The sequence below is a fragment of the Podarcis pityusensis genome (genome assembly GCF_964106645.2).
Source record: "Podarcis pityusensis genome assembly, chromosome: 6".
Classification (NCBI taxonomy): Eukaryota; Metazoa; Chordata; class Lepidosauria; order Squamata; family Lacertidae; genus Podarcis; species Podarcis pityusensis.
Genome location: NC_138030.1, coordinates 55620286 through 55641871, shown reverse-complemented (window position 1 = coordinate 55641871; position 21586 = coordinate 55620286). Strand labels below are relative to the sequence as shown.

Below are 21586 nucleotides of genomic sequence, written 5' to 3'. Positions count from 1 at the left end.
GTCCTTTAAAGGTAGGGTCATTGTCCTTTGGTCAACTTTGACTCAAGCATTGGATCCCACTTCACCCAGTTCCTACCAACAGACCATGGCCTGGCAATGAAGGGGAACCTTGTGCGTGATGATTCTGCCCTTCACTCCCCTCAATTTTGCTGCCTCTACCCAATTTTTTTTTAAGTGAAAGAGACACACTTGGAATTAGAGTGGTTGTGACATTTAGGTGGCAGGCCATTGTGTGAGACCCTGAAAGTTTAAAAAACAAGTGCCATAGAACTCGGAGGGCTTAAAGCAACCCCCTTTGTGGAGCAAAGGACTGAGTTTTGATTCGGGACAATGGTGTTTCTCAAATTTCTTCCAAAAACCTGCACCCCATCTGTGATTTGAATGCAATCGCTTTTCTCTCACCCTGCAATTCATTTGGCAAAGACGAAGCAGATGCAAGAGACGGGGGCTGAATTTTAATGATTGGGTTTTACCTGAAACAAAACAAAACAAGCAAAAACAAAACAAAACAAAAAAGAACCCAGCGGATCCTTTTAAGAAACAAAACAAAACACATGTTTGAAGTTAGCAAGAAGGGTAGGGATAATATAAAATATCATTTAAAAGGGCTCCGATCATTAGACTCCAAGAAGAGCTCTGCTAATGAGCCTCTCACAAATGAGGGAAGTGCTGCTTTTCCTCCGTTTTCTGCTTGGCTTGCCACAAAATTGCCTACCTGGGGCGGGGAGGTTGGGTTATTACACAGTATGGACTCACATGATAAGATGGAGGTCAGCCGCATTTGGATTTCCCTGTGATGTCAGCACACTAGTATCACAGGATGTTTCAGATCTCTGTCATTAAATATATATATCTAATATACATATGTATTGAGTTCACTAAGGGTGATCTTCCTGTCCTATGCCTGACTACTGCCACTACATTGTATCCCGATTTTGAGATATTTGATCTGGCAACATTGATCCTGTAAAGAGGCATATTGTGGATTTTAGGGTGACTCCTGTTGTCATGAGAGGCAGGCATCCAGTGTCTAAGTGAGTCGGATGATACCAGCTCTCTCAGTCTAGTATTTTATTTTATGGGCGGAGAGGGCAGGATTCAGACTATGTGAACTAATAATAGAAGTACTCGTGAGTATATACAAAATCCACACACACAGTGTAACATGCCTCTACTTAGAATGAAGAAATTCCAGGTGGGTTTCTTACCCTAGCCTCTTCTTCTAAGAACCTCCTTTGTCTAATAGCAGAGTGGTTTGGGGAATTGACTTATCACTGCAGTGCAAGTTCAGTGAGCAAATGCCTAGGGGTTTTTTAACAAAGGAATTCAAAAGTGGACGGCACAATACTGACACCTGAGAGTTATATAAGGGATAGAGAATTTTGCACTGTCATTTTGCAAATACATGGTGCATCCACCCACAGAACAATAGTTTCCTGTTCTAGTCTCCCTCGTCTTAAACAGGATACAGCTGTAAAGGCCCAAAATTAATCAGGAATATGGAACTGCTTCAGTACAAATAGAACTAAAAAAATTTAGAATTCTACTCAGACAGCATATACATAATATGTGTTATTTGGATATGTCGTATAATAGATGCATAAAACCATTAATATGACACTCCTCGTTGTGTGTGTTTGGATTAAAATAAATTCATGTTTTTTTGTTCGCTTTCAGGAAATATGGACTCAAGTGGACTTACTGTCGCAACATGTGAAGAGATGGCAGACAGTGTTTAAGTTGTTCCTTAAACGGCTGAAGTAACTGACAAAGTGATATTAGAGAATGTGCATTCAACTGAAAAGTTTCAAACACAGCTTGGTCAATATCCGTTGCTTCCTGCTGGAGACCAGCGAGAAAGATACCCTATTTCCAACTCCCTTTCTTTCACATTTCCTACGCCTTTGCGTAGAATGTGCAAGAATGCCAGTGTTTAGGCACATTTTCCCTCTAGCTGGCATAGACAAGGATCCAAAAGGCTGCTTTCCCATACTGAGTAGTATATTAGTCCACCTCACCCTTTAGGATTAGTAACTCTGACAGTGGAGGCGCCCTTCCTTGCCCAGCTACCTGAAACCCTTTAGCCATACATGCTTGGGAAACCAGGTCCTTCTATTACACAAACAGTAATCTCTCCACTTTCTTCCTCCCTGAATGCCAAACGTTATCTCCTTGCCCAGATGCCTTATTTTTCACACTTCAATTTACTCTACAGTGTGGGAAGAAGCTCCCTTGCTGCATGTTGCGCCAGCCACTGTTTCAGACCGAAGAGTCGGCATGATGGGCTTGTGGTCTGACCCAGGAAAGTTGTCCTTAATGCCGCCTCTTAGGCTGCTTTGGATGCATCTGAGGCCTTTGCGGAGTAAAAAGAAGAAGAAGGGGCGGGGGGGGGGAACCAAGGGCACTAAAGCCCACAGCCAATTCCCAGCCTTTGCTGTAATACTTTGTACCCAAACTGTTGCTTCTGTTCCACCTTCAAGCGTGGATAGCTTTGTAGTTCTCCCAAACACACACACTTGATTGTGTTCTCACAGAGTTCTCTCTCCCCTCCCCTCCTCCCCACTCCGCCCTATTCACATCACCTCAAAGTGCATTTAAGCATCAATAAGGTGCGAAGGGAAAATTGTCTGTCACTTTAATCCAGGCCCAAGGGGCTGGGAAATAAAAAGGGAGAGAAAGGGAACGGTTCTTTAAGAGCCTAAAAATCCATACAATAGCTGTGGGAATGCTGGTCAGGCCCTTTCCTAGCCCCTGCCTCCCTGGTGATCCCTCAATTAGCACGCAGGGCCTTATTCTATAGGAGCACTTGTCTTTAAAGGTGAGCCTGTTTGTTTAAAGGGGCTCTTTTAATATTTACCAAGTTGGCCTCCAGGGAAAGCCAATGGAGCCTGGAGACTGCAATGCCTGGAGAGGAATTTGGGGGAGCTCTGTGCAAAGGGCCCTGCAAACTCCACTGTGGCAGGTGGGACTTTTGTCATGGTGGCAAGTCAGAGGCAGAGAAAAGCCTGGAGCTTTCTGAGTCTAAGAAAAAAAATGGCTGGTTTTAAAAGACACCAGATAAAACTATGACTGCGTGCAATCCAACCCAACGCAAATCAATGGGTGTTTCATCACAAGCTTCCCAAGATGGGGGTGGTATCCTACACACCTATTGTATTTTAGTCTGGTTTTGCACTGTTGGTGATGAACTTGTGTTCTGGTGCAGCAGAGAGGGGAGGCAAGCCGATTAATTGCTGTAGCTAATCTATTAATTTGTTCACTGCGTATTAATCAGATTGTAACCAGCGGTCCTCTGTGAATGGCTGTGTTAAGCACTGATAGTACTGTTGGATGCAATCTGTGTGCATCTCTTAATGATTTTCTATGTGATAAATGGGTTGCTATTTAATACTACCACCACCACTACGGCTAATAAAGTTGGCATAATTCTAAAGACATAATACCATTTTGTTGGTATTAAAACAGCAATTATCCAAAGAGGTACAGCAACTAAAACTCAATCACTTGACAAACTTTTTAAAAAGCAAGAAAAACTAAATGTTAAAGCAATTAATATATTAATAACACACCCAGGTGAATTGTGCCCTTACCTCAAACACTCCAGTGCTTGAGAGCCTGCAGGAAGTGTGTAGAACTGGGAAAGATTGTCTCCAGATTTTCGGCTGCGAGTTTATGGAATGAGGAAGGGCTTGCAGCTGGAGGGATCTATAGAAGTGCTTCTATTTAAAGGAGCACTTGCTGAGGGAGGGCTGAGTGATCAAGGTTAGCATATGCTTTAGGAAAAAGCCTTACAGTAGGATGGGGAAGAAGGTGGAGTTGGTGGAAACAGGAGGCAGTGGCTGAAGAAATAAACAGGCATTCAGGTGGGGAAGAAAATGTACAGGGGTTCCTGGGGAAGGGTGCTGGCGCCTCTATGGGTCAGGAAAGTAGCAAAAAATAAAATAAAATGGGTGGGGGAGAGACGGGCCTTACCCTGCCTCTTTCCCTCACTCTCTCCTTTTAGGAGGCGGGCGCAATAGGAGGGAGCCAGGGACCAACTCTTCCTCCATGGCTCTCCATAACCTTTTATTCTGCTCTCCAAGGCTTTTTGAGGGGTGGGATGGGGTCAAGATTCACTCCTGACGCCGGGCAACGCGCTCCTCTTGGCCTGGGGGCAGCCGGGCTGGAGTTAGGCCCGGGCCGCCCGGCGCAGGCCGGCTCCTTCGGCGCGAAAGTGGAGGCGGCGCTCGCGTGGCCAGGCCAGGAAGCGAGGACGGGGCGAGGGGGCGCTACCAGCTCAGGCCGCGGCCCAGCCGAAGAGGCTGCAGGAAGGGCACGGCCGAGGGCGGGGTCCCCCGCCGAGAAGGGAGGGGGAGCGGGAAGGAGAGGCGCCGCCGCCTCCCCGCCGCGGCCGGAGAGCCCAGGAAGGGGGCGCTTCGTCGAGAGCCGCTGGCTTCTCCGGTTCTGGCTGCGGGGAAGATTTGCGCGCGGCGAGCGGGAGAAGCCCCTCTGCTGAAAACTGTTCCTTAGTCACTTTTAATTAGCCCCCTCGATTTAATTAGCGAAGTTGAAACATGCAATTAAAATTAGCTCAGTTTAGCAGGTCTTCAAGGGAAGGCCGGGGGGGGGGGAGGGAGGGAGGGAAGCCAGGCCGGGGAGAAGGGAGCGCCGCGGGGGACGGGCGGGCGGGAAGGTGGGGCCGAGGAGGAGCGGGCGGAAGGCAGGCAGGCAGGCGCGGAGGTGCTGCACTGGAGCCTGCCAGAGGGGGCGCAAGGCGGAGGGCACCATGGGGACCTCTCCAAGACTTTCTGCCTCCTTTGGGAGCTCCGCAGAAATAAAAGGCCAGTCTGATTGGCTGTTTCTGGTGACATTTATTGGACTAGAGCTGAAAGTTCAATGGAGGCATCAAGCAGTTCCCGACCTAGAGGCTTGTGAGTTGCCCCTGGAGGGAAGAGCGCTTGTCTCATTGGCCCCAATGGAAGCCCGAGGCCCGCTGCAGGGAATGGAGGCGCCGTCGAGCGATGGGCGCCCCCCGCGCGCTCTCTGCCCAGGCCAGCCCAGGTTCTCGCTTCAAGTGAGCGGAAATCAAACGGGCACGGAAGGAGGCGTTTCTGCTGCCACGTTCTGGGAGAACCATCGCCTCTCTTTCCCCATCCCAAGGGGGTTTCTATAGATTGGCAAATGGAGGTAACCGGCTGTGAAGTGAAGGTCTAACATTTCCATTATCCCCAGAAATGGGTCTACGTGACATTGGCCCGAGCCCCGTTGTTGAAACGTTGTTGCCAACAGAGCAATATTTGTCAGAGTTTAGTTTAGTTTTTTAAGGTAGGAAGAGGGACTAAGTCAAACGTGAAATTGATGATCATGTAACGACCACAAAAAAGCATTCCAACACTAAAACTGGCCGCCTTACTAGTGAACTGAAAGATAGTCAAGCTAACACCGATTTTAAAAACAATTAGTAGGATGGCAGAGGATTGGGAAATTACAGGCCTGCCAGTGTAAACATCTGTTCTTCGGGAAATGATGCGAACCATAATTCAAGATACAGAAGAAGAAGCCTTGTGGAGGAAGAATTAGCAAGGCTTCTGCAAAAGGATTATTTGTGTGTGCCAACAAACATGTGAGTGGAAAGTAATCTGATAGAAATTGTGAATTTAGGCATGCAGAGAGAGAAAAAACTTTGGGTCCAGTGTTAGCCATACTTGAAGTAGACTCGTTGAATTAAAGGAGTTGGAGATGATCATTTAGGTTTTTCAGTCTCCCGGTACTTCCGAGTAAATTTAGCAGCTTGGCATAATAAACTTGGTCATCTCACGGATTAGTCTCGGTTAAAGAATAGGAAGCGGAGGACTGGAATTAATGGACCGTTTGCACAATGAAGAGATGCGAACATCAGGATCTCTCAGGGATCTGTATTGGAACCGGTGCTATTTAACGTGTCCTACAGGATCTGAAGTCAACAACGAGTAACTAGATTATTAAGGATCGGGAAAGCGCCGGCTTTTGATTTCTAAAGCAATCGTTAGAAACTGGACAAATGAACAGTAAAAATCGCAAATGAGATTTGCCACTAAATGTAAAGAGATGCACACTGGGGCAAAACCCAAAACTTCATATATGACATCATATGATGACATCGAAACTGATCGTCACTTTCCAGAAAAAAAATAGATTGGAGCTGTGGTGCACTGCTCAGTGAAAATGTTAACTGAGCATGCAATGGAGATACGGAAAAGATAAAATCCATCTCGGAAATGGATTGAAAATAAAGCCACCAGACTTATATAAGACCCTTACATAAAAATCATGGGACCAGGTATTTGATTTATTTCGTACAATTATGAAAAAAGCACATCCCAATTTATCGAGGTGTTAGAAAACATTATCTACAAGGAAAGCGTTTGGCTTTTTTTTTTTTTTTTTAAGAGAGTGCTAAGTGGGCGCATGGCAGAGGTTGATAAAATCATGAATGGTTTTGTAGAAAGTAAGGGAGAATTTCCTCTTCCTCTCTAAGAATGCTAGAACTCGGGGTCAACCAAAGACATGGTTGCTTGACGGTAGAGCAAGACAACGCTTCTTCACACCACACATAATTAGCTGGAATTCGCTGCCACAGGATGTGTCCACAACCTCTGGCTTAGAAGGCGATTAGGCAGAGGCCTGGAGGCCTGTCAAGGTTTTTAGCCAGGACAGTTAAACCCAGTTCAAAGGCAATGTAGCTCGGAATAAGGGTTGAAGGGTGGGATGGGCGAGCTTGTGAACTTCCTTGATGCGCTGGGTGAAAGCAGGTGTTGGACCAGGATGGTTGTTTGCTGTGCTGGGTTCCAGATTAAATGAAAGGTCTTTGACTGTAGGGCTGAACCACGAGGCTACCTGCAACCACCCCATAGACTATTTTACGCAGAGCTATTCCGGGTACAGCCAGCCAGTGGATCTGCTTGGGCAAAGGTTTCTCAGGGCTGTGCGGGAGAAGCGGATGGCTCTGGGTAGGTTTCATGTTGGAGTGGGGCAGGCTTCATGTTAGGGGTGGCAGAACCTCAGTTAAGTATTTTTATTGATTTACTTGATTTGCTACGGCTCTGGAGTAATCATCCTAACTTGAGTTCCCGATCTAATTGCTCTCCCGTGGGCATCCCAAAACCAATGGGGTCAGCAAACACAACTCACCTGTACGGCTTACCCCCGCCCCAAACATATAGGGAAATGACCTGAGAGGGAGATTTCGAGCTGTGTTTGTGGGGAGGGGCTTGTGACTCTTAAAAGTCAAGGAACCCCCTTTAAAACAGGAAGGTTGGCAACCATAAACCATGTCTAACTCAAGTCAAAGGCGGCTGGCTATCCCCGTGCGAAGCAACATTTGTTCGGAAGTCTGGATGGATAAAGAGTTGGAAGGTTCATTCAGAGCCAAGCCACTGAGGGTAATAAGGTTTCAGCGATCCTACGCATCCCAGTGGAAACGTTTCTAGTCCTCATTGAGATCAGATGATGTCTGTGGTATTTTGCCAAAATCAAGTCCAAGTTTAAGACCCGTTGCCTGCCTATCAGACTAAATAGCACCATTATCTTAATGGCCCTGTGGTCGGGGCTTCTTGAGAAGAAGAGGAACGTCTGGCAGTCAGAAAGGTCATAGAATCATAGAATTGTAGAGTTGGAAGGGACCACGAGGGTCATCTAGTCCAACCCCTTGCAATGCAGGATTCTTTTGCCCAGCGTCGTCAGCCGGAATGCGGGGGGGGGGGCACGGGCTCCGCTTCCCACGCTGATCCCCTCCCCACGTGCATACGCCGATCCCTTCCGAGGTCACCCCCATCTTGCAGTCACCCACCCATTTACGGAGGAGTAGGTAGTGCTTCAGAAACTTGAAAATGGGCTTTTAGAAATTAATTAATTAATCCATTTATTTTGCCATATATAGAAACCTAACATTAAACCAAAAATGTTTCAAATCTCATGTTTGTGTTAGATTAACTGAACTTCCAGATTGGAAGAAGCGTCGATGGGAAGGGATATTTATTTATTTATTTATTTATTTAGAAAGACGCGAGGGAAAGGAGGGGGGCGGGTAGGGTAATTTTCATTCTTGTAATATTGGTTTGGGGATAATTACTTTTAATGTCAAAAAGATTTAGTTTAATATCATCTCTATTAGGCTGCTGGGCGGATAATTAAAAGTGAAGCGGATAGCAGGAGGGAAAACAGATGGGATTTGCTTACTTTGATTCAGTAGGTAAATAATGAAAAAGTCAGTGGCAAAAACCCCTCGAACAATTGAAACCTTAAAGATCACTAACATTATTGGAAGCACTTGCAAAGTGCCTCCTTGAAGAGTAGCCGGATAAATATATACCAAACGAGAACTATATTTCTGTAGAAAGCTCATTTCTGCTCCCCGCCTCCTGTGGAAGAGATGCCCTCCTCCCCCCACCACGATTAGACAGCAGAAATAATATTTTAATTACGATTTTGTTCTCGTAAATAGGAATTTGGTTCCATGATCGGAAATTCTGTCCAAAATGCTAACTGGCACTTTTTTAAAAAAAGTATTATAATAAATCATAATTTCAGCTTTCTAGGCGCTGTATAATGGAAAGTTCAACAAAAGCACCAAAAAGAAAAGAAAAAGCAGGACGGCGGAGGATATTTTTAAAAGGGCTGCATCTGTAAGTCCTGGCAAGAAATAATTGGAATGATGACGGCGGCGGCGAAAATCACCACAACAATCATAATCGAATAAGAACCTGGGAACGGCGGTATTTTAGCTCGGCCCTAGTTAAGGCAACCAGCTTGGGCGTCGGCAATGAACAGGACTTCCCTAAAGAAAATATGTATACTAAGCGGACGTTCGATTGTACCCCAGAGAGGGGGAGAATGGAGAAGCATATACATCTGCTTAACGCGATTTATAAAAACATCAGAAACGCACGTGTCTCTCAAGTGCTTTATAAGCGTGATAATGCTTTGCACATCAGCTTAGAGGTCTTTGGACCGTGGATAAAAACAAAATAAACCCTAATAATAATCCAGATGTTATTCATGAGTGTGCTTTAAAAACAACAGCAATATGACAACAAATATAATATTGCATAATACCCCATTTTTATTGTTGACGAATGCGCTCGTCGTACGTTCATGCGAAAAGCGAAAAACGTTTTATTTATTTGTTAAAAATGAAATCCAACTTAGTAGCCTGTCTTTTCCAGCTGGCACCCGCCCACCCCAATATCAACGCAAGAGTTATATGTTTCGCTTCCCGACTGGACTTTTCTCCCAGTCCTTTCCGATCCAGTCCACCGGATACCATTTTTTTAATTGCCTGAAATCGGCCCCACTGGCAGGGGCTCCGGAGGATCTGGAGAGACGCGGAGGCTTGGTTGGGTTTTGTTCTCCCCGAGACCAACCCACCCCCGTCCGCCCCCGGGGACTCCCCCTCCCTCTTTCACCCGAGGAAGCAGAGAGCCGGCCTGTCTGTCTGTCTTTCTGTTTGTTGCCGCCCTGCGAAAGCTCCTGCCTGGATCCGCCAGGGTGCTTTCCGCACCTTCTTGTCAAGTTCAATTAGCTCCCGATCTTTTCAGCTAAAAGGACCAGCTCTGCTGCCCGGCAGGGATCCGGGCGCTGATTCATCCCGAGAGCGAGCGGCGTAGTCGCCTCTGGGCCCGCACTTTCTTGGCCTCCCCCTAGCAGTCCAGCCCAGCCCCTGTTCCTTTTGCTCGGGGTCCTCATTGCAGGCACGACCAAGAAGGAGCAGATGAGCTTAGAGGAGCGGGCAAAGGATGCTCCTAAGGAAATAAGAAGGGTTGAAGGGGGAAAAACTCAGCCACACACCCAGAAGCCAATGATTTTACGCCTCCCCCCGGAAGCTCCTAGCGAAGGAGAGCTCCATATTTTTGGGGGTAGTGTTGGTGTGTGGAGGGGCTGAAAGAGGGCTGCTTTCAGGCTGAGGGGCAAGATCTGGTGTGGGGCAAAGGCGTCTACGCCTCCTGTGCCTTCTCTGGAGACAGAGATGGTTAGAGAGCCAGCGTTAGTCCTGCTCAGAGCAAACTCGTTGAAATCAATGGGCATGACTGAATGAGGGCCGTCGATTCAAGAGGTTCTGCTCTGAGTTGGATGTAACTCATTAGCTGGAAGGAAGGAAGGGGAATGAGAAACAGCAGTGAGAGCAAAGAACCACAGCGCCAAACCAGCGCCCGGAGAGAAAGGTCAATTTCCTGCGATCCAAAGCGATACTGCCGCCGCCTCCCTGCTTGTAATACTAGCAGATCTCAAACTTTGTGCGCCTGTTCCCAGCTCTGCCACGCGGATTTTTAAGGGACTCTAGCCGCCGAACGATGTCACAGGCCTGAATTCGACGGTGCTTTGGGAAATGACACGGGTTAGTAAGGCGTTCAGGGTGGTGAAAACAAGCGCGCGAGAGAAAGTAAAGCCAGCCTTCGTTTAAGAAGACCCAGAAGCGATCCAAACCGGAGTCCCTCTGGTTTAAGCTCGCTGAGGACTTGGCATGCAGTGGTTTGTGGATCGCACCCTAAAGGGGGCACATTTCCTTCGAAGCAGCTACGTTTGTTGGGATATTGAAGGATTCGCTGCGTCGCAAAGTGTGCTAAGGTTCCGGGTATTAATGCTCAAGTCAAGCGCTTGAAAACTCTCCTCGCTTGAGTAACTGCAACTAACGACAAGTTTGCATAAGATGGGAAGGACCAATAATGCGTTAAGTTCATTTTGTGGGGAAGGGGAGGGGGCGTGTGCGTGGAGCAGAGGGAAGAGGCGGGCATCGCTGGTTTGTGCGATAACCTTAGCAGGGTCTCCACGATCCTGACGCCTCGGAGACTAGGAAGGGGGAGATCGGGGCTCTTTCCACCCCAAGGCGCACGAAGACTGCACCCGAGGACCAAAGAGACGCCTCCAAATGCTTTTAAGTTTCCTTTAAAAACAACACACACACACACACACACACACACACACATATACACAAACACAGCAAGTCAAGTTAGCTGTCACATAAACAGTAGTTGTGTCAGAGTTGGAAACACCCCAGTCCAAGGAAACTGCACACAAGCGACCAACGTAACAAAAAGCAGCAGGAGTCTGTTCTTTCTTGCTTGCTTGTTTGCTTGGCGTTTATTAAAATTATTTATTGGTGATCACCATTTCTTCACTTCCTGAGAGGAAAAAGTTAAAAAGCGGGTCCAAGAGACGCGAGATGCACACTTCAGTTAGGTCACTGGTTCCTATGCAGAGCCCACGCCAGCCCACCCCGAGGGACACGCGTGCTGTGGGGCCACAAAGTGGGGAAAAGAACTGAGGGTATCTTGAGATACAATCAAATCCCTCTGAGCGGTTCCTTCTGGGTATTCCTGAGGATTTCATCGCAAAGTCCCGGTGGTAGAATATTGTGTCAACTCCACTACCCAACCCCGCACCCCTAAAAGCGAGTCTGATTTCAGAGATTTGCGTTAAAATCAATGATGCTGAGTATTTCGTCTAAAGTCTTCAAAGATAAACATTTTTAACACTGAAACATTCAGATTTTATATTGTTCGTGCCTCGGGGCAGGGATCTCTTTTTTCTTTTTCGTTTGTTTGTTGTAAAGTCGTAGCAGCGATAACAAAATGAGACGAAATGAAAAACAGAAAACTGCACTTAGACGACACTGTATCGTCTGGTAAGGGTAAAAAGACGGATAAATATATCTCTCTCTCACACACACACCAGTTTTGTACCAGTAGGAAGGTGCGTGTGCGCGCCTGTGTGTAGAAAAGCCAATTAAAGTCTTAACGTCTATACAAGCAGGTAAGAGTGATGGGTAAGTATATCAGTGTACATATATGAAAAAGGAAAACACACACGTGCGCCGGCGCGCGCGATCGGTAAACTAGTTAAGCCGTGGTGCTTTAGCTTAAAAAGTGTCTAAAATCCAAGGCCCTTCTGCCTTTTTGTTTTGGTGGTGGATCTCGTGACAGATCGTTCAGCTTGAGATCTAAAACACTTATTTGGAAACAATTTCAATGTCAATCAGCGTGACTTGTTCCAACCTGACATGTTTAGCACCGGTATGCCATAAAAGTATTTCCCTTCATTATTCTTTCTGGTTAGCATATTGATTTAGTGAAGACATGCATAATTTTTTCCTTTTAATATACCTCATTTCTGTTATAAAATTATATTTCACTACATATGCCATGAGCTTTATATTTCTCACAGTCAACACATCTATATATCTATGTCTTAATAAAGTTAGTTTTTCTATTGCATGTACTTTTGTGTGTGCGCGCGATACGTATGGTTTAGCTTAGCTATAATTTTCAAAAGCCATGTACACAACTTCTCAAAAACTTCTCAGAAACCATGCACTAAAAAAAAATAAAACTCAAAGTCAGATCCTGACTCCTCTTTTAAACACAAGATAACGAGAACGTGTGTGAAGTCCTCTCCTCGCTCTGTGACTGAACCAACCGAGAGGCGTATTGCACAGATTTCAGATGTTGCTTAGAAGCCTTAATTAGGAAATTCTTCCCCGGAAACCATCCCAAGTTTGTACTAGACATCTCTTGAGGGGAAAACTAGGGGAGCACGCCGTGCATACGAGAGACTGGCTGCCTGGTCCAACTCAGCAGCTCCCCAGAACTGATCCATTTAACTGATCCATGAAGCTTGTCGCTTTCCAAAAAGCGCCGCGCCTTGATGAGCAGTTAACTCACTCAGGCCCTTGAAATGACAAGTAGGAGGTCAGCAAGAAAGCGCAGCCCCAACTTTGCTCCCCCCACCACTTCCAACATACACACTTTGGAGGTGCGGGCAAGCAGGGCGCTGAGAACTTCCAGCAAAAAGAGAGAGAGAGAGAGAGAGAGAGAGAGAGAGAGAGAGAGAGAATAAATGACGGGACGGGGCGTGAAAAAGACCGCTTCCTCCTGCTGGAGAGGAAACACAATGGGAACTGCCCGTCCTTGCCAGCCAAGCGAATTCTTGCACCGTCTCCAGAAGCCAAGACGTCTCCTTCGGCGGAAACGAAAGAGGAGCTCTGGCTTGAGCAAAGGGATCCTGAGCGGAGGGAGGCCTGAAATCGAGACCGAAGGAAGGTGCTCTCAGCAACACCTCTCCCCCCGCTCGTGCAACGGGTTGGGCTATTGGTTCCCTAAAACTGGGGGTTGCTTTCCCCTCAAACGGGATTTCAGGGGGAGAGTTTGCCTTCATCTAATTTAGATCATTCTAAAGCTTCTTGAATGAAGGCAGCAGAAGAGCGGGTTCAGCGTTACAAAATGAAAGAGCAGCGCCTGAACCTCATTTTGCCAGGACAGATAGAAACAAACATTGCCTGAAACAAACATGTGCGGGACACCGCGTTTTCCGAAAAGCGGGTGGGGAAAAAGTTCCATCCAAAGCAGTCGGCTCTTTCCCCTTTCTCTTGGTAACTGAACAGGGCTTTAAAATATACTTCCCAAAGCACGCGAAATGCAGGTTCCCACCCGCCCCAATTTGCAAATATTTCAAAAATATTCAGTTATATTTAAAGTGCGTTGCTGCCAGGCCCACTCTAATGTCTCAAACGATTTTTGTGGGTGCCTGATTTATTGGAGTTGAGCGCAAAGCAGCAAATGACATAAGGAGTCGGTTCAAGGGACTGGGGTTATTGCTGTGAACGATTCCAAACCCTTCTTCCCCTTGGGATGGCGAGGACCCCTGCCTGGCCCAGCGGAGCCTCGACAGAGATCCAGGTGGGAGCGAGTTGCATGGCTTTCACGCAACTTCCTTCCAGGAACCTCTCTTCAAACCAAGCAGGTCCCAAGGAGTGTGACGTCAGCCACCGTCGCTTAAGTCGACGATATTCGGAAACAAAACAATATTATAAATGCGAACGACTCCGGTGATAGCGGCCTTAATTGCTCACGGATCGATTCCCCGTTTTAATTGTCCCAATGGAAAGTCAGAAATATTCCTGATTGAATTTTTAATTAAACAAACAACCAATAATTGAATCTGAGGAAAGAAAAAAGAGACCTTCCAGAAATATAAAGTTGCTAGTGCCGCCGGCTCGTCTCACCCTCCCCCCCATTTTTTTTTTTGTTTCCCCAAGTAATAAAACATAAAAATCGTACCTCTCATATACCTCCTTGCGCTGCAGTCGCCTGGATAAGGAAAGGCACCTGCGAAAGTAGAATGCGCAAGAGAAAACAAAAGTTAGTCTGTGCTCTCAGATAAAATCACCAGGACTATCAATTGAACTGTCAAGTTTCCACAAGCGACTTCCTCCCTCCTCCCCACCTTTGACAAGTGATACGGTGCACCCCTAGAAAACCTGAAGCGCAGAGCGCGCGATCGTTTGGCACAGCCAACTACTGCTTTTAAGTGGATTTTAACGAAGTACCAGGCAATGAGGTATCGGGAAAATTTTACACACAGACACAGCACGCGAGAGAGAGAAGGGGAGAGCGAGAGAGAGAAATGGAAACTATTTGTCGGCGTTTCCCCCCAATGCTACTCCCCACCCCCACTTTTGGACCCTTCTAGCCCTCCCCCCCTCCTTCTTTAAAACAGTTTATTTGAAAGAAGCTTCGGGTGGACACTGTAGACATCCGGCCGGCCAATCAGAGAGGCGCTTTCTTCCCCTGGCCAATAGCGGGCGTCACATTGTTGTCAAATGTTGTCTAATGGTAACGTAAGGAGCAACAATAGAGCGAGCGCTCGCGGGCGGCTCGGCGAAGATTTCTATCTCTTGGCAACTCTCGCCCTCTTTAGTGTCACACATGCAAAGTTGCGGCTAAGGAAGGGGGGGACCGCGCTGGGCTCTGCCGTCTGCAGAAGGCAGCTCTGGCCGACGGGCTTTTCTTCCAGAGGGGGGGAGAGGCGGAGAGAGGGGACGCGGGGAGGCTGAGAGGCGCTGCTGGGCGCGGGTCGGGAAGCTGGAAGTTGGTGCGCTCGGGAGCGCGAAGGCGGCGGGGATCCCCGGGCGGTTGTGTCTCCCTGGCGCTGCCGGTTGGGGCTGTGGGGCTGCTGCTGCGGCGAGGGAGCCGCCGAGCTCTCCTTGGACAGGGCGCTGGTTTTGTTATGTCTCCAGGGGCTTGTGTACGCTTCAGCCGGGACCGTGTTTTGTAACATTGGCAAGCGCTTGGGCGCAGCTGTCTCCTTTCGCACCAAGGCGCCGCCGCCGCCGCTTGTTAGAGGGGGCGCTCGCTGTTGCCATTGTCCTGGCGGAGTCTCAATCGCAACTTTCCGCAGGAGAAGAAACCCGCAAGAACTAGGGGAACAGGGTCCGGCTGCGCTTTGCAGAGAGGCCGAGGAGAGATGGATTGGTTGTCATTTCGGTGGCTCAGGTACTTTAGGGCTTTCTCGGAAGCCACGGTTTCCTCCGCCCGGGGATTTTAATTTGTGCTGTGGGGATTACGGCAGAAAAGGAAGAAAGGGCCGCGATCACTTTGTGTTGACGCGTTCGAAAAGTAAACTAGATTTACTTTCGCCTAGAGTTAGTTAAGCGGATCATTTACTGGGGGAAGGAAAGGCTGAAAAGTTCCAGGTATTTTAGTTAGGAAACCTGCCTAGACAGTGCAAATTGCCCAGTACTGCATGACAGTTGCTGTCGGAGGGTTTCGTGTCAGGCTATCTGTGGGAGTTATTGAAGGCTATCTGGAAGTTTATAAAATACCCAGGGTTTTTTTTGGGGGGGAGAGGGGCGTAATTCTGGAAAGGGCCCGGGTGCTGACAGCTAGTCCGAGGGGCGTTCCGTCGAGTAACCCGACCGCGTAACTCCGAGAGAGCCTTTGGGAAGCTGCTGCGCTTTTGCGCGCCTGGGGCTTCCCCGGGAGCGCGTCTCTGAGCCTTTCGGTTCTGCTTCCCCGTCAGGATGGAGCTGAGGTCTGAGATGCCCAGCGTGCCCTCGGCGCCCGCTCCGGTGCCGCCCAGCTCGGTGGCGGCGGCCGCGGCCGCAGCGGCGGCCAGCCTGCCGGTGAGCGTGGCCGGGAGCCTCCTGCGGGCGCCGCCGCTGCTCCTGCGCGCGGCCGAGAAGTACCCCCGCACGCCCAAGTGCGCCCGCTGCCGCAACCACGGCGTGGTCTCGGCGCTCAAGGGCCACAAGCGCTACTGCCGCTGGAAGGACTGCCTGTGCGCCAAGTGCACGCTCATCGCCGAGCGCCAGCGCGTCATGGCCGCCCAGGTGGCGCTGCGCCGGCAGCAGGCGCAGGAGGAGAACGAGGCCCGCGAGCTGCAGCTGCTCTACGGCACCGCCGAGGGGCTGGCCCTGGCCGCCGCCAACGGCATCATCCCGCCGCGGCCCGCCTACGAGGTCTTCGGCTCGGTGTGCAGCGCAGACGGAGGCACGGGGGGCTCAGGTGAGCAGGCACAGCCCGATCCCGCCACCTTGGCTGGCCACGAGCGCCCGTCCCCCGCGGGGCACGAAGGGGAGTAAGCCGGGGGCCAGGGAGCAAGTCTCGCCGACCTCAGGGGGGCTTACTTCCCAAGAAACACGCTCGGAATCTCACTGGTTTAAGCGGGGCGGAAAAGGGGAGTCCGCTGAATCTCCATATAATGTCCAGAACAGAGCTGACTTCAGCCGAGCGCGCAGAAAGTTATAACTCGGCGCTCATCTCACCCACTTTAATCTGTCCAGCTTACTCAAGCACCATTTCTCAAATCCTTCCATTCTTTGCCGTTCCTTCGCTTTTTCTACCATTGCCTCTACACTTCTCCAAGTCACTCCTGGACATACACGAACAACAGTTCTGAATCTCCCTCCTCCCCTCCCTATTTCCACCACTTAGCACCCTTTGCTCTCATGTCTCCATCCATTCTCACTCCATTTCGCTCTCCACACATCGCACTTATCTGTCCTATGCACCCACGAACAACGCATATTTCAATACTGTACTACTTGTTGGAATTAAGTCCAGTGATTTCAGTGGGAGACAATTTTACCCAAGCTGTTTATGATAGATAGGATGTTACCAGGTTGCTTATAAATGTGGTTCATTGGAAACAACGGGTCTTATTTCCAAACCAAAACTGAGGCATATATATTCCTCTTGTCTTTTATATACTCTGTCAAGCTCAGAAACTCCTTCAAACTTTCCTTCTCCATACTTATTCCCTGTCTACCCATCTGTACATGTATTTACACCCCACCCACAATTCCTTCCTTCCAGACCCATCTATGACCAGGGGTCACGGTCTCTATTGTGGACCCATTTTATGGCTTGAAGCCTCTGTTCATGCAGAAGCAAACAGGGGTCAGTTGGACTTATTTCCAGGTAAGTAGGTTTAGGATTGTAAGCGATCGCTCCGGGGCAGGGAGCTCCGACAGCAACGCGCATCAGCCTCGCGCTAGTTCTTTGCTCGACTTCTAGGGGAAGGCTCTTCCGCTGCCTCAGCCAAAGGAGATTGCGAGAGAGAATGGCGCCCTCTACCGACCCCCCATCGATCCGACCCTGCTAAAGAGGTGCCAGGTGGTGTGGAGAGCAGGGGCCTGGTTTGCTAAACTGGCTCGGCAAAGGGGGCCAAGGAAGGTGCTTTGGCGTCTGGCAAATTGCGGGGTGGGGATGAGGAATAAGAGCTGCAAGATAGGCAGCACTTTATACACCCACTTTCCCCAGGTGTGTGTCGTGTGAGCCCCACATAACTCAGTGGGGCTTATTTCTGTGTTGACATGTATAGGCTTGGCAGGGCAAGTGCTGAAGAGAATTAACCAGGCTGGTGGGCAGATGCCTGGAGACGTGCGTGTCCCCTTGCGGAGTGTGTGTAGTGAGTCCAGTTTGGGCAGGCTGCATACTTCTCCGAATGGAGCTCCCCGGCTGCCGCCAAGCACGAGGAGCGGCTGAGAAGTTCTCGGCCTGACCCCCAAACCCAGCTCCACCCCGTCGAGGCTGAGAACTTTTCAGGCGATGGTCAGTGGTGGGGCTCACGCGTCTCTCTCCTTCTCTCTTTCTGTCTCCCCTCGGCAGAGGTCAAGCTGCAGAAGTTCGACCTGTTCCCCAAGACGCTGCTGACCACCCGGGCCGCCACCCCGCAGCAGGCCAAGCCCGTGTCTCCAGATGGCACGGACGGCGCGCCGGGCACCTCTTCCCCGGAGGCGGCCCGCCACGGCTGCGGCTCGGGCTCGGAGAACGGCGACGGCGAGTCCTCGCTCAGCTCGCCCGTCTCGAAGGGCGCCAAGGACGGCTGCGCGGCCGAGGAGGAGAGCCCCGGCTCCATCAGCCCGCTGGGCTCCGACTCGGGCTGCTCTGAGGCGGAGCGCGAAGAAGCGGGCGCCCCTTCGCCCGGGCTGGCGGCGGCCGTAGCGGCGGCCGGAGGCAGCCGGCAGCAGCGGACGCCCTTGGACATCCTGACGCGCGTCTTTCCCGCCCACAAGCGCAGCGTGCTGGAGCTGGTCCTGGCCGGCTGCGGCGGGGACGTGGTGCAGGCCATCGAGCAGATCCTCAACAACCACCACCATCACCACCGCGGGGGGGGCAGCCCCGGCCAAGGCCTCGCCGTCGCGGCGGCCGCCGCCGCCTCAGGACTGAGCTCGGCGGGGCCCGAAAAGGCGAGCGACGAGAGCTGGGCTCGGGCTGCCGGGGACACGACGACAGGGCCTCTGGGCGGCCTGCAGCCTTCGCCCGCCGGCGCCGCCGCTCACCACCGCCCCCTGCTGGCCGGCGCCATGACGCCCGCCATCGGCGCGCTGGGCAGCCGCTCGGCCTTCTCGCCCCTGCAGCCCAACGCCACCCACTTCGGCGCGGCGGCGGCGGCCGAGGCCAGCGCCTACCCTCTGGGCACGCACCTGGGGCTGAGCCCGCTGCGCCTGGCCTACTCGGCGGCGGCGGCGCACAGCCGGGGCCTGGCCTTCATGACGCCTTACTCCACAGCCGGGCTCATGCCCACGCTGGGCTTCCGGCCGCCCATGGAGTACGCCTTCAGCGACCTCATGAGGGACAGATCCGCCGCCGCCGCCGCAGCAGCCGCCGCTGCCGCCGCCGCCAGTGCGCACAAGGAGCAGGCCTACCCCAACGGGCTCTACGGGCCCTTAGTCAACAGTGCCCCAGAGAAGCAGTAGGCCAGGACAAGGCCGCGCACCCCTCACGAACCCCGGGCCTGCTTCTTATACACGTGTATATATACATGCTTCGAAGAAAGATAGACTGTGCCGACACCAACGGAAGGGAGGAGGAGATCCATGCCTTCAGCCCACGGGCTGAGTGACATAGGCCTGACCAAGAGTTTTATATCCCGCAGGGATCGCAGCAGTTCTTAAAATATAATTTACACTCGGATGTTAAACGCATTGCTCAGAAAGTAGTTCTCTGGGAAGTAAATCAGCGGAGTTACTTACAGGTTTAAGCTTGGAGGCGAGGCTGCCATAGGAATCCTGGCGCGTCCAGTTTCGTCTGCGTAGAAGCCAGTATAAAGAAGGCAGTTTGGGGTGGGAGGTTTAGGAAGCAATTTAGAGCAGGTGGGGTTGTTTTCAAAAGATTGGCGGCTGCAAACGCCAGTAAAATGCATACGGACACCAGTTGCTCGGAATTATTTCCATTGCCTTTCCCCCCCAAGCCCTGAGTTCCGAGTGGTTTCTGGGTTGTCAGGATTTCGTTTCACCCTGTTCGTTGCAACGAAAACTGGTCAAATATGTGGGAGATACTTCTAGGTGTACTGAAGTTTTTTGTCCCCCCCCCCCCCCAGGCGTATTTCCATTGTTATAAAGTTGTCAGCCATTTTTATCTTTTTGCTTATGTCCATAAATAAGCATGGATATTCCTCTTGGTGCGTTGTGAGATTGATATATATATGTATATACATACCGAGATATATACACATATATACCAGCAAGTGTATAGTATAATGTTATCAAATGGAAATCTTAAGTTATTAATGTAATTTGTAGGTGATTTTAGTATTAACGGTAAATTAAAAAGTTAGTTTTCAGTTTAAAACACACCAAGCATAGAGATTAAATATATTGTAAATAATTTTAACGCTTCTTTTTATTCACTCACTGAGAGGGGAAAGATACGATTTGTAAATAAATAAAGTTGAAAAGTAGATATATTTGCAATTGTTCTTTGGACTCAATCCAAACCCTGTGCTTGACACCGTTTTAATGCGTGACCCGCAAGAAAAAAGATATTGGTTCCAGTGTAGCAAACTTCTTGCTGTTTCAAAAAGTTTTTGTCTTTTTCGCTGTTTTCATTTCATATAAATCCTAGAAATAAATGTTATTTTGTATTAAAAGTAGCCTTCTCAATAGCTCCTGCTGTTTTTATTTTTTATTTATTTTAAGGGTGGTTGTGTTGTTTTTTTTGCAGTATTTTGGTATGCTTTCGTAATGCCAAGTCAGTGCAAAGTTGTAGTCATTTTTGATCCTTAACTGACCGATTTAAAGCGATTGCCCTGAGCGGACTCCCAGACATTCTTCCAAAACGGTTAACTAACATACCATGCTTGCAATAGACGTTCACAGGAAAGCTGTAAACCTTACACTCCAGAACACACTTCGGCGGTTAAACACACACGACCAGAAATAATATATTACCTTGGTTCTTCTTTTTAATGGATTTGGGGCGAAGTAACGGGTGCTGTTTTGAAAAGGAATTTTAAATTTTATTGATCTGTTTCGAATGCTAAATTCAGAGACTGCGATCCTAAACACACGCGCTGGGAACTGAATCGGATTCAGTCAACGGGACCCTCTTAATGTCATTGTCAACGTGCCTTGTGCACCCAACTTCGCGGTGGATTGCGCATAATTTTCCTTTAATCGTATTGCCGATTTCTATAGGAGTTGGTGGTTAAATTATGCCTGTTAAAAATGCTAATTGGATTGACTGTAGCAAGAGGGTAGATACTCATTGTTTTTATTTACTTTTAAAAAAAATTAAACGCGCCTATACTTTCAGTGTGAGAATCTTCCGCAGCTCAAGGAGGAATATCTGCTAGATTTCAGGAGAGAAAGCTTCCCTTTTCTTTGATCGACCAATCGCCTAGTTATTCTTCGGGTGAAATTGACCAACACCCGATACAAAGCACGCTTAACTTGGAAGTTTATTCAAGTCATCCGACAGTGTATTTAGTGGGAAGCAAAAGAAGGAAACGAATTTAGTTTTCAGTCATTTGTTGAGGAGTGGGAGTTTTTGGGAAATATACACAAATCAATCCTAACTGCACTTCTTGGGAAGTAAATTTAGTATTTTATATGTTCTAAAACTCACGGAGGAGTGAGGAGACCTGGAAACCGGACTCTGTTTAACTGGCAGGCAAGGATGACGACGAGCAACAGAGCTCTTAGGAATTTCTTACTGTACCTCTAGAATGGCAGTGCTTATATAGGAGGGATTTTCTTTTCTACCCTGGAGAGTGTTTGGCCCAGGAAAACTATTATTCACAAAGAACAAGTTCAGTGCATGGTTGAATTAAGACTGTAAAAGCTCCTAAAATTGGTTGGTATGGAAACCTAATCCCACCCAACTGTTCTGTAGCGCAGCTGGACTGTTTACTTTTTCACTTCAAATATAACTGTGTAAACATTGGTTTAAAACTGACAGCTCTGCTCCTATAACCAGTTAATATATTGGGGTGGAGGGGTGAAAATTTGGATTCCTTAGTGGTTATTGGAAGAAGACGTGGTAATAAATAATAGTGATGATGATGATGATGA

General features: G+C 49.1%; 1 protein-coding gene and 1 long non-coding RNA gene across 6 annotated transcripts in view; one reads left to right on the top strand and one right to left on the bottom strand.

Annotated features, from left to right (window-relative positions):
- LOC308479865 overlaps positions 1-20164 on the bottom strand; it is a 69404-nt gene extending 49240 nt beyond the window's left edge. For 3 of the 5 annotated variants that reach the window (XR_013987853.1, XR_013987854.1, XR_013987855.1), the window contains exons 1-2: positions 19268-20164; positions 14070-14117 (exon numbers count right to left, since the gene is read on the bottom strand). This is a non-coding gene — a long non-coding RNA (uncharacterized lncRNA). Of the gene's footprint in view, positions 1-3590; positions 4594-14069; positions 14118-18718; positions 18850-19267 lie in introns of those variants that run through there. The other 2 variants (XR_013987856.1, XR_013987857.1) reach the window with 2 other exon arrangements.
- Positions 15141-20166, top strand: DMRTA2 (DMRT like family A2). The gene is made up of 3 exons (XM_081010837.1): positions 15141-15284; positions 15811-16295; positions 17901-20166. The coding sequence occupies exons 1-3, from the start codon at positions 15256-15258 to the stop codon at positions 18989-18991; spliced, it is 1605 nt and encodes a 534-aa protein (XP_080866963.1). The 5' UTR covers positions 15141-15255; the 3' UTR covers positions 18992-20166.
- Positions 20167-21586: the final 1420 nt, after the last annotated feature.

Excerpts from the sequence above, each read along its gene's own strand:
- DMRTA2 (XM_081010837.1), top strand. The coding sequence starts at position 15,256 with ATGGATTGGTTGTCATTTCGGTGGCTCAG. Across the intron at positions 15,285-15,810 it reads TTGTCATTTCGGTGGCTCAG|GATGGAGCTGAGGTCTGAGA; the intron begins GTACTTTAGGGC and ends CTTCCCCGTCAG. Across the intron at positions 16,296-17,900 it reads CGGAGGCACGGGGGGCTCAG|AGGTCAAGCTGCAGAAGTTC; the intron begins GTGAGCAGGCAC and ends TCCCCTCGGCAG.